Source organism: Aptenodytes patagonicus, chromosome 1, assembly GCF_965638725.1.
Source record: "Aptenodytes patagonicus chromosome 1, bAptPat1.pri.cur, whole genome shotgun sequence".
Lineage (NCBI taxonomy): Eukaryota > Metazoa > Chordata > Aves > Sphenisciformes > Spheniscidae > Aptenodytes > Aptenodytes patagonicus.
The window spans coordinates 1,701,917-1,718,421 of NC_134949.1; the positions used below are offsets into that span (position 1 = coordinate 1,701,917).

The window sequence follows — 16,505 nt, forward strand, 5'->3', positions numbered from 1 at the left end:
TAAATGTCAACAGCAAGGGACTCGTCAACTAAATGTCTTCTAAACACTCATTAAACCGGGGGGGGGGGGGATAGGAGGCAGGGGCGGGCAGGAATTCAGTAGGTGGGTGTCAAATTGCTCCCTTAAGATTTCAATTCAGGTCAATTGAAGTAAACAGCGAGTGTATGAAAAGTTGCATCAAGCATTTGTCACACTCAAGGATGAGTATTAACGATTCCAAAATAAAGATGGGAATATTAAGCATCGCGGCGACTACCGGTACCGTAACGAGAAGCAGGAGTCGAGATCTCCTGATCTGAGCCCCATTTGTCTCGCTGCACCGCCGAGCCTGCGGAGAGGCACCATCTCCCTGCCTCCATAGCCTCCCTCTCTAAAGGGAATATATCACCTCCTTTGCAGAAGCAAGATTTAGATTAACTAAGTGATATTTTTTCCCTCATAAGGGATATGTCTGAATGTAAGACTTAAAAAAACAGTATTCGTGCAATCTGGATGGTTATATTTTTAAGGGTTCACTGACTTTAAAAGTTTGCAAATAGTGTTTTCCTGTGTACATAACAGCATCTCAGACTTTTTTTTTACTTAACCCCTTATCCTCTGAACATTATTCAATCTGAAATACAAACTTTAAGCAGTCAATATTATAAGTTCCCTCTCCCAGCTTGAGTCGGTTTTATCGATTTCTCTAAAATCAAGTATTTTAGGTTTGATTTCAAAAAGCTAAAGACATCAGCTCTCATTATTTAGCACTGTCTGTGCCCCTGGATTATTTGACATTTTCCATCTACTTCAATAATAATATATACCCCCTTAGACTGATAAAATACCACACATTTTTCTTAACATACTTGGTATCATTCAACATAGTCTAAACATACTAAATGTAACTAACAAACTAATCTAATTTTCACGCTCCTTTTGCTTCCCAAATAGCACATTCCCCATAGTATCAAATATTAATTTTATAGTACACAACTACAAGATATTACAGCATATTTTAAAATCAAATTAGTTGTTTATTATTATAGCTGTACATATATACTAATAAAAGAGATTATCACCAAGGTACACCGGGTTTCTTAGTCATATACATAGTTTTGTATCAATTACAGTCAGGTAGTTATGAACACTGCTCAGCTGCAGCAGCAGCTGATGTTCGCAAAGGACTTAGATGCCCCATGGAACCGATGACAACTTTGCCATCCCCTCCCAACATCTTCAAAATAAACAGAGGATTTAAATTCTACATACAGTACCTTTTATCTTGACATATCCTGAATTAAACAGAAGCTTGACACGATTATTCCCAAAGCATGGAAAGCTGAAACATCACTGCTAATACATATGTACCTGCGTGTATGTACATACTCTGTACGTTGTGCACCTCCCTCCCAAGGACAGGTTACTAGCGGAGTCTGAAATTTGACCTTCAGCAGTTCAGAGCTGATTGCCACCAGTTGGTGAGGAACATGCTGATATCAACAGGCAGCAAAAGTAAGTTACTATCGTCCTTGATTATTCCCTAATGCATTTATTTTATTTATTAAAAGAGCAATCACTCTTTTATTACCATTAACAAAGCAGAAAGAAACAGGAAATTCCAAAAATGCTATCAGGTAAAAAGCTACTGCTTTAAATAATGGGGACCAGTATAAATGAACATAATCATTTAATTCTTAAATTAAAATGTCAGATTGTTATCTGCTCTTTTCCCCCCACTCTGACCAATCTGAAATACCAAGAACTAGCAAACTTTGCAATGCCTTGGACCGTGCACATGCCTGAGCATTAAACTTTAGTCTTTGCGTCTCAGACAACATCAGCAGAGTCAAATCAGTAATTTTGCCTTTCCTTCTTCCCTTTTTTTTTTTGGTACTCTAATAAATCAGCACTGTTTTTCACTTTCTTACTCTCCAGACTTTGAAATCAAAGGCAGCGACTAGAATATCACTGACATGTTGCAGCTTCTTCCCATCTGGCAAAGGGGGAGATCCCCTAAGACAGACACGGCCCATTCGATAGAGAGGCAAAGGGTGCCAAGTCAATTTGGCCTCTCTAGTTCACTTCTTCACAAGGACACTATCTTGCTTAGAAGTGACTGCTTCTTCCAAATCAATGAACACTTTGCTTTCTCTTCCATCCTACAACCCTTTTAATTGCTGCTTGATCTTAATGAAGTGTGGCTGATATTAATAAATGGATACCCTTGCGGCCTTGATACCCAATATCCGAACAACGTTCAACTGAGTTAGCATCAGCGATGCTTTCACGATTCAAAACACCATTATCCCCTCCATCTCCGGTCCCTCCTGTCCCTCCCCCTTAAGCCTCAAGACTGCAGACATCTGTTCTTCAATTGTCTGGTAATAAACATACTCTATAAAGCATATGTAAAATGATTATTACCCTGAAGAGCCAAGTGCCTTTCAAATGCCAGCTGAAACAAATAAACAACAAAAAAAAAAAATCCCCACCAAACAAATGTTACAACAGACATCACTCAGGCTGTTCAATATTCCACAACGGAAGGGCTTCAGTAGTGATCCCGCATGTTTCCTTCCTCCAATGGGAGATGTTAGTCCACAGACCAGTAACACCAGCGCTTTCACGATCCAAGCAGATGCTGGTTAGCAGCGAAGGATGAAGAAAGCAACTGGACTCTTTTGGTAACTTTTATACTTTGACACCTCCCGCAATATGTAATTAAGGAAAATCAGATGTGTATTCCTCTTCAATTTGTAAGTGCAATTAGTTTTCATATGTAGTTAGTAAAATCTATTCCCAGGAATCATCTCCGCTAGAATACCCACTTGTCTTCCAAAAATTCACTATTCATTTGTTATGTGTGTGGTGGTGTCATTAAGTCCTGGTAATTAATCTGGGGCTTGGTGCGTCTCAGTTGTCCTAGTGGAAATTAGGGACCCACATCCCAAACAATGTAACATCTCACTTCCCAGCTCTGGCTCGTTGCTCTAAATGAATTTGAGGGAAGACAGACTTTGAAAACCATTCGTATGTATTTGCCCTCACACTCTCCATGGTTGTAACTTAAGACTTTCTCTAAACAAACTTTCATTGCTGGAGATATGGGGGCTAATTTACAGCCCCCTGAAAGCCTGCCGACTCTGTGTTCTTCAAAAGGCTCTGGAGCCAAGCTCAACCTCATTTTTTAAATAAAAGAGGATCCCAAAAAAGGCTATTATAACCAGTAAACTTAACACTGTGATTGTGCAACTCTCTGATGTGATAGACAATGACACTTTTCATATCAGTAGTACAAAAAAAGAGAAATTCAGACTGATGAATATGAATGCTCTGGTTACAACACGCCACCTAACATTACTGTGCTGAATTATGTTTTAAAGCCATCACTTAGCGCAATGCTCAGGCTTTAAATCATCACACCAGTGTCTGGTTTCTCAGTGATCCAGTTAGCTTAATACTTTTAGAAGCACTCAGCTTCCTAATAAAATCAGCTGGCCCATACAGTGCTAAAACTTCTCTGTCAACATGTTTATGTGAACTTGATAAAAATAACACCACCCCCCCCTTCTAAATAAAATATTGATAATTTTGAATTCAAAACAGATTCATTTTAAGCCTGTACAAGCGACATCAATGAAAGATGATTGAGGCAGGCCATAAAGAATCTCAACAACAAATGGAAAATAAAGCAAGTGAAAACTTCACACCTCTGCAGCAATTACGTCCTCGAGAGCTTGACACTTAATACAATAACATCTAGAAAAGGGTGACAAAGATCCAACCAACAAGGAATGCACACATAAGATGATGTGCTAGAAATTATTGCAAAAGTCAGTATTTTAGCAAATCCACCATATTCAGAATTTTACAACCACAGCCAGCATCATACAGCCAATTTTAACAGGAGTCAATGGGTAAGCCAGTTTGCTGGTAGGACAGGTCATTGCTATCTACTCCCATCAGGAACAGAATTCCCTGTAGGGAATCATTATCACCAAAAGAAATCCAGTCCTATGGTCATCCCAGATACACCGCATTCCATGCACCATGTGCATGCCGAAGTTGAGGATCATGAGTTAAAACTGAGAGTGCAATGACTCATGCCAGATATTTACTCTGTCAATCGCTAAGGTAGGTAAAATCACATTTGAAAAGTTTCTACAGTCTTCACCTACACCCAAACTCACCCCATTCTGCAGTGAGAAAAGGGTAAGCTGGGTCACGGAGTATTTTCTTTCTCTTCATGCAGTTATTGATGAACTACTCAATGCAAGGAAGTTAAGATGTTGCAGATGGTTGGCATGAAAAATATATTGTACGCAGATACCTTAATCTTGATGCAATTATTTTTTATGAAGCAAATTATTTCTACTGCCTGTCTTGCAAGCTGGTAATGAAAGTGAAGTGTTTGTGAGAAGTGCTATTTAAAGCAGAGCACTCATGTTTGACTCGGATGGCAAAAAAAGGGGGAAAAATTAAGCAGGAAGGCAAGTAAAAAGAAAGAAGTATTTTCACCAGTTTCTAAATCAATGTGGAGTACCTCATCAATAAAAATAAGAGCATCACCGCCCCCCTCTGTGCTTGAAAGAAGCCTGTAAATTCATTAAAGATGAAGAGATTGAAGTCCATATCATAGTGGTCATACTTTGAATAGCATATTGCATCTTAACCACTGTCCATCTTTTCTCATAATAAAACGGCTGAAAACTATAAATTATGCTCTGGCAAATTTATTTTTAGCACATTGCTTCCATTTTAAAAGAGACAGGTTGAAACAAAACGCGCTTATGAAATTATCCATTTCATTATGGGCATCTAGTGATAAATGAAGAGTGTACAATGTACGCAACCCTTTTTTCAAGGGAAGTTCTGAAAAACCTTAAAAAATTTTAACATGTCCTCAAGATTATTCCAATATCTAGTGTCATGACATCAGAAATGTAAATTTGGAGGAATTTACGCACTTTTCCTCTGCATTTTTAAGTCCTGAGAAGTCACAAATGACCACATTTCTCAGCTACCAAGACGGCAGTCAGAATATTCCTTCGGCTGGGGATCAGATTCCAATTACTTTTTATCACTGCTTGTTTTTAGTGCTGGAGAAACATGCCCTGTTGCCTAAGTGACTCATGATAGTGAGTAATACAAACAGAGCCAAGGAGGGAAATGCTCTCTAAAGGTGCTAGCACTGAATAGGAAAGGACATGTCTGACAATAAAGGAAAACCCTGCAAGGAAAAAGCAGAGGAGGAAGACTGACATGAACTGAGAAAAACATCGTTATTATTTAATTCTGGCAAAACTAAGAAGATGAACTGTTAGACTGCAAAGTAAAGAGAGCAAAATTAAAGTATCAGAGGTGAGTGACTTGGTGAGAAGAGGCTTATTATAGACTTGCTCTGTTTTGAAGTTCCAGCAGTCCTTGATGAGCTGTGAATTTCTAAGATTTTAGTAACTGGCACGGCACTTTAGATCAGGCATTTAATTTGCAGTCCGTAGACCATACTTGTTTTATCAAAGAACGAACTTACCTTGCAGTTCATAGAGTATCCTTCTGACTTTTTAATAAGCATAACGGACAGCCAGCGATAAACAATTTGTGACAGGCTGCAACTAAACTTTTCCCAACTTGGGTCAATAATAAATTACACTGTTCAATGAAAAGGGGTCACCCAGGCAAGCAATCCCACTTGGTATGCTAGTTAATTTTGAAAAAGATTAAAGAGCATCAGCAACAAGCTCAACTAGTGATTACTTTTTACACGTGTGCATACCAACAACTTTACAGCAAGCCCATTGCTGTGGGATGTTACCTCAGAAGTGGCAATGTGCCCATAAAGTAGGTTAATTCTACTTATTCTAATTATTTGCACCTTTATGTAGAAAAGCCTTACTTACCTGAGGAGGGGATGAAAGATGATAGTGATGTTTCTGGCTCCTGGTTTGCAGACAAACTTGGATCCGCCACCTTCAATTAAGTTATCATCTGGTCCTCCTGGAAAATAACATGAAACAAGTTGTCTAACAGATCTGAACATCCCTTGAATTTTAGATAGTAAGTGATAATTAAACATTTAGGTCTCTCTGTAAATGCTTCATTCCTGGTGAAAGATCAGTAATTAACATGAAGATATGCTCTTTCTATCCTCTTTCTGCTCAGATAAAGTACTCCTAATGCAGTAGGAACAATACAGATAGTAGTTATACATTACTTCAGGCTCCTCTTTCCGTAGTTAGCAACAGTATTGCAGAAAGACTGATAAGTGCAGGTCTCCTACAGCACAGGACCCAGTTTCAACTACAGAAGAGTTTCCCAGCCACATGAGATGAATTTTTCCGTTGGGCTGAAGTCCAATGTACTGCCCGGAGGCGCTAACATGATACCTGTCTCACAGATGAGAGATGCCCAGATACCATTAAGAGACTTGAGCCTCACGGTTCTTCAAAAGCATCACCCCACTGACAAATGGGGACGTCCAGCCTGAAGTTTCAGTGACTTGAGCAGCTTTTGGAACAGCCCAAAACTGAACTAACAGCTCTTAATTTGCACCTGAGCACACACTTAAATTATCCTTTCTCAAAAGCACGAGGGCCTTCACCTTGTGTAATAAACACTCAAGGTCTTGTCCATGTGGATACGATGTATTTTGAAGCACATCACGCTTGGAAAGGGTTTTAAAAGCAGCACTTCACTGAATTTTGCTGTTTCCATATTGCTGTATGGAAGGCTCCCGCACCTCTGACTGATGCTGCCACTGTTCAATCCCTTGGAAGGTAGCTTGGTTTTGATTGCCAGTGACACGACATTTTAAGTTATTTATTACATTTAACACTACTGGGTCTGGATCTCTCAGGAGTCCATGTCCTACACAGTCTTGTAATTTCCTAGCAGAAGTCTCTGTTGCCCGAGTTCCAGTTGCGTACAAACAGGCTCTCAGCTACGTGAAAAATAAACTTGTTGAGTTTGGCACACTCCTTGGTAGTAAAACACAAGCTCAGAGAGCATTATTTGTACACCTCAGGCCCAGTCTGAAACACCCACCTGCATGTCATTACATCTGAACCAGAGTTACTTCCATAGGCAGCCCCTAACACCAAAATACTTTAAATTAGGATACTGAGAGAGAAAAAAGGGGGGAGGGCAAATCTCAATTTCCTGAAACCCCCACATTTCCTGATAGCAACAAAGTCCATGTAACCCTTCCAGAAGAAAACATTTTTAGGAGAACAGGCCAGATGCCCCACACATAAGCAAATGACAGCATCAGAAAAAAATCTCATTCTGAAATTAGCAGCAATTCAGCACATAATCCCTTGTATTTTGGTCATGCTCCCTCGTCACAAAGCACAGACCATCATCTTGCTGTTATCATCTGACAAGTAATCCTACCAAGTAAGTTTTTTGGCTAAGAACCTTAAATAACCCAAAATATGAACTTAGGCAAAGTCTGTATATCCCAAATATTACCAAGTCCTTTTCATTTTGCATGTGAACTCTCCTTAATGATTGAATAATAATAAATACAGAACCTAATCACATTATTATGATAGCTTTATAAGCAGGAAAATGACAAAGTACTTGAAATCAAAACACCACCAGCAGATTATTGAATTTTTTGACCCTGACAACTGCCTGCCTCGAAACAAGAAGAGTGTTTCCAAATTGGAAAGTCTAAGAGGAAGAACACAACCGATGAGTAAGTGACCCCGATCTTCTTTTCAAAGTGAAGTTTATATGCTTTAGGCCATCACCTGCAACCATTCTACAAAAAAAAGCTCTTCGATGACTTGATTTAATCGACCCTCCTGTTAGCAACCTCACAGCAACATCCAAGGACCAAGCAGGCCAGTGACACCAGTTCTTCCATACCCTCAACGGTCCCTCCAGGTCAGGAGTGTTTTGTACAAGAATTCACAGCACTGGTGTAGATTCAAAGATGCTGTTTCGGTGTGCTGGTAAAAGGGACAATATTAAATTCCCTGTGGAGTGAGAAATCTATGCATCCATCCTCTGGATATCTGCAGTCGCAGTACTTCCACAAGCTGACTCAGCTCCCCAAATGCACCGTTAGGACATGAAGCTTCTTGATAAATCCTACACTAACAGAAGGGCTCGGGAAGCACAAAGAATCAGCTGAGAACAGAGTTTATAAAGCTTTACTGATTGTAATTAGAAAGAGGTGGCTCTTAAAAAAATTAAAGTTCAGGAATTTCATTGTGCATTCTAAAAAGTTAACTTGCACAATGTGACAGTTTAATTGTGGAAAAAAGAGGCGCGACTTCTAGGAAAAGAAAATTATTCATTTCCCCTATTAATGTCAGACCCTGCAATTTACAGTGGGGTCTGTGTCTTAACTGACTTATTGAAGAATTCATCCAAGCATGAACTACTGAGGCATGAACTAGGAAATACAGGCTCAGACTAAGACAGGGGTGTTATTCTTGTTACATCAAGTCATCCTGCACTAATCAATATTATTGACTGGGATGAACTCCATAGCAAGGAATAAAACAATCTGTCTTATCTGCTTGGCCATATTATGTAAGATTTCAGAAGAACAGAACACCAGCACTGAGAGAAAAATATGCTTTTACATCTTTTCTGCTCTTAGCTTTCAATAATAATGAATGCTCTGCATGTAGGTGTAAGCTACGAGGAAAAGTAATTTTGTTTGTATTTAAATATTTTACCTTGAAAAATACGCCGAGATGTAAATCTTATTCCTGATGATGCCCCGTACATACCAACAACAACCCAGCACTGCAACAGTTCTTGCTAATGCCAGCAGTCTGCACTGCACCTCTTACCTTTACCTCTCTCGACGCTGCCATCGTACCTCTGTGGACCCTGAACTAAGTTGCCACAGCCCGACATCAGCACAGCTCCATTCGTGCATGGCCACACTACAGAAAAGCAAATGCTGCCATTTGCCACAACTCGCAATGCAGCAGCGTTGTTATGATACCTGTTGGAGAAAAGCCCAAACTGGAGCCAGAGAGAGCTTATGATGCCTTTGCCTGGATATTCAAGTGGAAATTCAAGGGGAAATCTCTAGTGGGGACTCTCCCTGACTATATCAAGGTCTGAAATGTGCATTTACATTGACCAGCCAACGTGATACCTCCACTGCAGACGATGCCCTGCGCTGGAGACCCAACAAACATGTCCATAAAAATACACCATGAATATCCCTTCATCCTTATTGATTCCTACCAAAAGCATCTCTTGCAGGGAGGTGAATGATCATTCATCCAAAGAAACCAATACCAGGCAGCTCCACAGAAAACAGGTAGCAGATGAAGGAACAGTGGAAGAAACGCCCGTTGTTTTTCTTTTTCTCCTTATCAAGATGATTATCAGAGAGGCAGTTTGCATAGTCTCTCAAACCAGAGCTAAGCATGCAAATACTGTACTGCCGGGCTGTCCCGAACGCATGCCACATACACATGAGCAGTCTCCAAGAGAAGAAAACTATCCGCCTCATTAGGGAAAAGGAGCTGTAAAGCCTAATTCCCAGTGAGCACTGAAGATTTTCAACTGTATGTAAGTGCTCAACTTTATTGCCATGACAGCTCACTATAAGCACTGACTACGGGACTAACCATCCATGCTCACCGATGTACAACATCACGATGTACCCAGCACTCCAATAACCATCTGGACCGAGTATACATCATTGCTTCAGCAATGCCACGCTACAGAAATCTTTCATTTGGGTTGCATGGTTTGGGTTTTTTTTTTGTTGTTGGGGTTTTTTTTTTAGCATAAGGCAAGAAACTGTAATAGCCACATTTCATAGGCACTAGGAAAAAAACCCAAACTTCCACAGCTGTCAGAAAGTACTATTGTTGTAGCCGTTCCTTCTTAAGAGCATTGGCTTGCTGATTTAATCTGCCTAGTAATAAAATATGAGACCAAAAAAAAAAAAAAGAAGAAAAACTTTTGAGGTGAAGTGAAATTTGTCATACAGATAATGATATCCTCACGCTGTGCTAGCAATGAAGTGTGCCCACCTGAATACCGCTGCGAGTGGGAGTCAGAGACGGGTCCATTAGTAACGCAGCTGAATGTTTCTGAAATGGAGCCTAAAATGTCATGCTTCAATATGAAAAAGCATTAGATTACCAAGAAAACTAGAATTTCTGCACACATTTAAAGTCTGAACAAACTTTAAGAGTGCTTCAAGTTTTCCATTCTGCCTAGTATTTTAAAAATTTAAATATTTGTCGTGGATATCCCAGGTTTACTGCTAACGTAACTGCTAAGGATTAGCATTCTTCAGAAAGCATCTCCGGCTGCTTTGCACATGAATTAAACTACTTCTCGGTATTCCTATACCTATTTTGCGTACTGAAACAGTACCGAAGGCAAACCCTAAGTTAGATACATGCCATCACACAAATCATGGCTCCTCACTTAAAGACAAAACCCTGGAACACACTGCAAGGAGTTTCCTGATCCATAATTTTGCAATTAACGTGATGCTGGTTACCTTCTATGACCAAGGACTGCCATGTCTACAGAAAAAGCTTGAGCCTACTTTGTAAAAAAAGATCACACTGAGACACATCCTCCAATTTCCTCCTTTATCAAGGTAACTTCTCTACCACTAAATTAAAAAAAAAAAAAACAAACCCCACAAAAAACCCAGAGATGATAACAGTGATTATATTTCCTTTTCCTAGATTTTTTGAGTTTTGTTTAGGGTTGGGTTTTTTTTTTTAATTGAAACATTTTTTCTCCATAAAGGTCCAAGATTTATATGGAACTTATTACTCTTCAACAACACGTCTGAAGAGGAATCACACACTACTCACTCTCTTGATCTGTTCCTTGAAGGACGTGAAGACATCAGAGAGGAGGTAGCTCAGCATCTTGTAAGAGGCTCCTTGCACCTTTTAAAATCATAGTAAATAACAAAGTAATTTCTTTTTTTTAACAACAATGTAAGGAAAGCTCTCTCTGTCTCTAAGAAGAGTACTTTTAAAAGGTGAGATTTCTTACACTGTCACTTCAGAGCACCATAACACATTACCTAATTGTTTCGGAGCTGTATTTGTCTTAGTCCATTTCATCCTCAGCCCCGATATGCTTTAAATCCTATCAGACACAAAATTTTTTCAGACACAAAGATACGTGGCTAATAAGTAAATCCCTTTCCAAAACATCCAAGAAATATTAATTTGGTCTCAACGGAAACAGCAAGCACCCAAAAACCATGAGGACCGTAGGCAAACCTCTGTTTGCTCTCTTCCCCTCCTATCCCCTGCGTTAGCACAGAACAACTTCATTAATCTCTCTGCAACTGCAAACTTTTCAGCTAAACAGGTTCCAGGCACGTAGTGAACAATTCTTCGGCACCTCTCTGTGATCAAAGCACCTTTCCTAGTGAGCCACTTCACGTTAATCTATGCAACCTAAAAAGAATAAAGAAACAGGCTTTGAAGCCACAACAATCAAGCAATCAAAACAGCTTGCAAATCAATGCCACCTCCTCCACTCTGAGCATCAGAGCAAACTTACAGGAGAAAAGGAACCAGTTTAGACCTTACGGTCCTTCCGAAAAGTTCTTGATTATGTGGAGATCAACAACATAGTTATTACCTGTATACCACCTTCCAGGTATGGAAATACAAGTTTTCATTTAGAATGCAAGGGAAGAAAGCAACAGCTGCCCAAAGAGAGCAAAGCAGGTTATTATAAAACAGAGCTCAACAGAAAAGAGCGATTGATCTGCGCTGTTACAGAACAGTAACTAGGGGGGTTTGTAATGGAAGTCTCCTGCTTTTTCGTCTTTTTGTACATTAGGACTCCATTGTCTTACAACTGCACCCGCTTAAACAAAACCACACACAACACAAGCATCAAGTCCTGTTTTTACTATACTGATTCGCAGCAGTGATTCCACGTATTGGCATGCACATTTAAGTTCTTTCTGTAGGAAACAGACATGATTGATCTTCTCTAAAATTCTTTTGCATGTCTTGAATCACCAAACTTAACTGCATTCAGGCCATTTTTCAAACTGCTCTAAGATACCTGCTTTAGTAGAGCCCACATGGTGCAGCGCATGCTTGAATTAAGGGCTGAGCAACCAGCTGTCCTGGCACTTGCTTTCCCACACCATCCGACCTCAGCAGGGCAGAGGGAAGGGATGGGGAAGGATCTGGTCCACTCTCCAGACCAGTCTCCACTGGGGAACAAAGCACATAGAGAATCCAGCATCCCGCACCTAAGATTAGCTTTTGTGAGCACTTCAAGCGCCTTGACCTTAGACAGGCAGCCCTATAAGCAGTGCGACAGAATCTAGGTAGGTCTTCCCTGAAGCTGATTAGGTTTATCCAAATGAGCAAATATAATAGAAACCCCAGAAGTGTCCAGCCCCATGTTTCAACCAGCCTGTGTTTCCAGGCCAGCTCCACAGAAAATAATCATTAAACTTCCAAATCCATAGACCCTTCCTTTTGAACAAACACCATCTTTGAAGACTTAAACTTTTATTAAGAATACTGTTTGGCAGACAGCCTCGAAACACTGCACTTTCCTGCTGGCGTAGGTCAGCTCTGGGTTAATGCTTTTCTGTTTCTGAGTCATGTTCTCTTCCCTTCTTGCTGGACTCCTATGAACCATGGGCGGGAGCTGTTACGGGTCTGCCAATACAAGTGGAACTGAAACTCAGCACTCCAAGTAAAGCAAAGGTTATTTATAAGTGAATGATACAAAATTCTTCTAGAAAGCCCTTCAAACACCAACCACTTTAGGATTCCACGGACTAGACATGAGGGATCTCATCTTCTAGTGGCATCTAGTGGATTATTTTAGGCAGACTATTCTGTCTGCTCCTACGTAGCAAGGATGTTCCCTCTGTCCTCTTCACCCACAAACTGCAGTAGAGCGAGCACTGTTTCTGCTGTTTCTGGCAGTGACCTACCTGCCTGCTGACACAGCACGTGGGGCTCCTATTCCCTCTCTCTCAACAGGAGGGAGAGAGGTGAGATGCACCAGACAAAAAAAAAAAAAATCCACAGGTTATCAAGATAGACAAGAATAAGCTCCAGCCAATACTCGATTACTTCCTTGCTTGAGGGGAGAAGCAATTTAGCAAAGGTTTCTGACAAAGGAAAGATTGCATTTCTTGTTTGCTTCTCAATCACACACTTTTTTTAATCATGGCAGCTGTGAATTTATAGACTAGACCATCAGGAGTAAGGGACTGATGTTGAAAAACACATAGGCACCCTATCTTCTACCAAAATCAACAGAGATCAGAGAGATGATGACATCCGCACTACAAGAGACCCAAAATCAATGGGAATTAGGTGGCTAACTACTTGCAAAATACTGGCTGTCAGTCCTTGGGGTGAGGGCTCTGCAGTGGTAGGAAGGGAGCTCCGAGATGATTAACTGTCTCCAAGGGCAACAGACTGTTCCCAGCTTCCAGTCTGTCCATCACTTGTCACTGGCACTAAACTCTGCACAGGAGATACCAACACTGCCGTAGCCAAGTACAGGTACACCCTAGATCCACATGGACCATATACTTCAATCCTTTCAGTTAGTTTGTAAACATTTTTCTTCTTTGACAGAGAGGTGGGGTGGGAATTAAGACGAAAAAGATGTGAAGTGGGGGAAGAAAGACAAGGAAGCTGACCTTTAAGGTTATAAAGCACATCACATTTCATTTCTGTAATATTTCCTTAAGTGAAAAAATCTCAGCAATTCTCCCAGAAGCAGCGTTTGGGGCGATGCGCCCTAACACGGGTTGCAGAGCAGCTTTCCAACCTAACAAGCTTTCACTGGAAAGACACAAATGTGCAGAAATTCAGGCAGGGCTCCTCACTGGTTCTCAGTTTGCCTCATGGAGCAATGGGGCTGTTGTGCCGGGGGACTAGTACGGACACAGGAATCCAGAGCTTCCAAAATATGCACCAACCCTGTTTGCTGTGGGGTTGGGACCACGTCAGTCACCACAATGATCTGAAAATCCCAGCTGAAGTTAAGTCAAGTCTAATGGCTGGACCATCACAAATCCCTTCTAGGTATAAAAATGGGAAAGAAGGGAAGAGAGCTGTAGCTTGTGTTCCAAGTTTGTAGAGCATGCACTCGGCTTCAAACCATACTGAAGGAAAAATAATTTCCAAAAGCAGGAGAGGCAACACTGCCACAAATTGCCTCTCTGCTCAAAGGGAGCACAAGCACGAGTCCTACTCACCATGATGACAGCAGTATGGCATTTTGTTCTGTACAGGCACAGAGTTCCCAGCCATGAGAATACACATTGCTATCAAAATCTTAAAAATCAGTCCAGAAACCAACAGGCAGCTGATGCAGATCATGCAACCCAGACTTCATACAGAAGTTTTTACTAGTGCTCAACTGCAGATCTGGATTCAAGTCATGGGTCTAATATGGCCTCTGTGACCCTGATCAGGTTTCTGTGTTTCAGCTTCCCAAAAGTGGAATTGAAATAGTGACTCCAGCCTTCCCCTGGTAAAGCTATTTTGAGAAGTGCTGCAGACAAAAAGGAACAAAAGTTTTATTCACTTAAAGTCTTAAGTCATTACGTTCTTTAAGTTCTTAAAGCCATGCTTAGACTTCAGCTTTCCATTTAACACAGAATATGGCTCCAACTTACCAAACTGACTGCACCACCACACACTGCCCGAAATTTCTGCCTGAAACAGCTTTTCCTGCTTGCTTTTGACCAACTGTCATTACCCTTCATTTACTACATAGCAGGACTTCAGTACAAGAAGCTGATTTGGATGCAGTCACATAGCTGGTGCGCAGACATATTGTTCTGCTGATGTTCCCATGCCCAATCCTTTTACGCTCTCCTGTACCGTCTTGTCTGAGATCCACTACCATATGCATTTAAATAAGTTGCTCTTTAATGTTTCAAAACCTGATTTATTAGTTGCTCACACTCCATCTGCCTTGAAAAACGGCAGCGTGCCTTAACTTTCACAGGCTGTACAAAAGGTTGAGGTTCAATTTGACTCTACTGTCCTGGTTTCGGCAGGGATAGAGTTAATTTCCTTTCTAGTAGCTGGTACAGTGTTTTGGATTTAGGATGAGAACAAAGTTGATAACACACCGGTGTTTTAGTTGTTGCTAGGTAATGCTTACACTAGCCAAGGACTTTTCAGCTTCCCATGCTCTACTGACTGAGGAGGCTGGAGGTGCACAAGAAGCTGGGAGGGGGCACAGCCAAACTGGCCAAAGGGACATTCCATACCATGTGACGTCATGCTCAGTACATAAACTGGGAAAAGCTGGCCGGGGGGGCCGCTGCTCGGGGACTGGCTGGGCATCGGTCAGCGGGTGGTGAGCAATTGTGCTGTGCATCACTTGTTTTGTGTATTATTATTATTATTATCATATTATTATTATCATTTTATTTCAATTATTAAACTGTTTTTATCTCAACCCACGAGTCTTTCTAACTTGTGCTCTTCCAATTCTCTCCCCCATCCCACCGGGTGGGGGGGAGTGAGCGAGCGGCTGTGTGGTGCTTAATTGCTGACTGAGATTAAACCACGACACTACTTTATCATTTGATCAGTGTGTCAGCCACATATGTAAAGTCTCCTTTCAGCTACAGAAATTGTTTAAAATGCACACTTTTTTTCCTCCTCTTTTTTTTTTTTTCCCAGGCCACGCGACTCAGCAGCAGGCACTTTGATTAATGTATTTGTCAGCTTGCATATTTGCTATTTTGTTGGTTTCCCTAAAACTACTGTGTACAGAGGTAAGCTCTTCCAAAGCATGGCTGCAGCATAAATCCTTATCCAAAGCCAGAAAACACGCTAGAGCTAATGAGCTGTGATTACACACTGCATTCACTTTTCAACTATTTTCTTCTCAAAGCTTTCTTTCTTTATCTTATCTCCTGTAGTGGCAAATGGGTCCTACCTGAATTTTTTATATTCCTGACATGTTTTCTATTCGGTTTTAATGTCAGAAGAAAAAAAACCCAGTGAGCAAACAGAGAAAGCAAGTGAAATAAGACAAAGGTATTTCTTGACATACAGTCGTTTATTGTTTTATAATCTTATAAACTATTTAACTCTAAAACTTCCCACATTTCATCTTCCTTTTTAATACTTAAAAGTTCACGGCCATTTTAGACAAAGGAATCAGTAGTTACGGCAAGATAGATCTGGTGAGGCCGTAGGCTCACGGCATGACCTTGGACAAGGCTGCATCTCCACTCACCCACTTCTGAGATGGGGCAGATTTGCTATTGCCCCTCTTATGGGCCTGGTATGAGAAATAATGAAATAAACAGTGTAAAACGTTGTAGGGTCTTCTAGAAGAAGTATACATCTACAGAAATAGATTTTAATATGAGCACACAGGAAGGAAACTGAAGATTTAGAAACTGTACATAGCTGGGACTACAGTAACCATCATGCTGTCCAAGAAAGCTGTCATAGACTTGTTTTCGGCGTATTAATGAATGCATCAGTTCTAATGAAGATAAATTTGCCAATCTTTTGACAAGTCTTGAAAACGTT

At 40.7% G+C, this 16,505-nt stretch overlaps 1 protein-coding gene across 1 annotated transcript in view; it reads right to left on the reverse strand.

The window, feature by feature from the left end:
• EXOC4 (exocyst complex component 4) overlaps nt 1-16,505 on the reverse strand; it is a 423,725-nt gene that overhangs the window by 215,959 nt on the left and 191,261 nt on the right. The window contains exon 10 of the mRNA XM_076346465.1: nt 5,883-5,979. Within this exon, the coding sequence (XP_076202580.1) occupies nt 5,883-5,979 (97 nt within the window). The remainder of the gene's footprint in view (nt 1-5,882; nt 5,980-16,505) is intronic.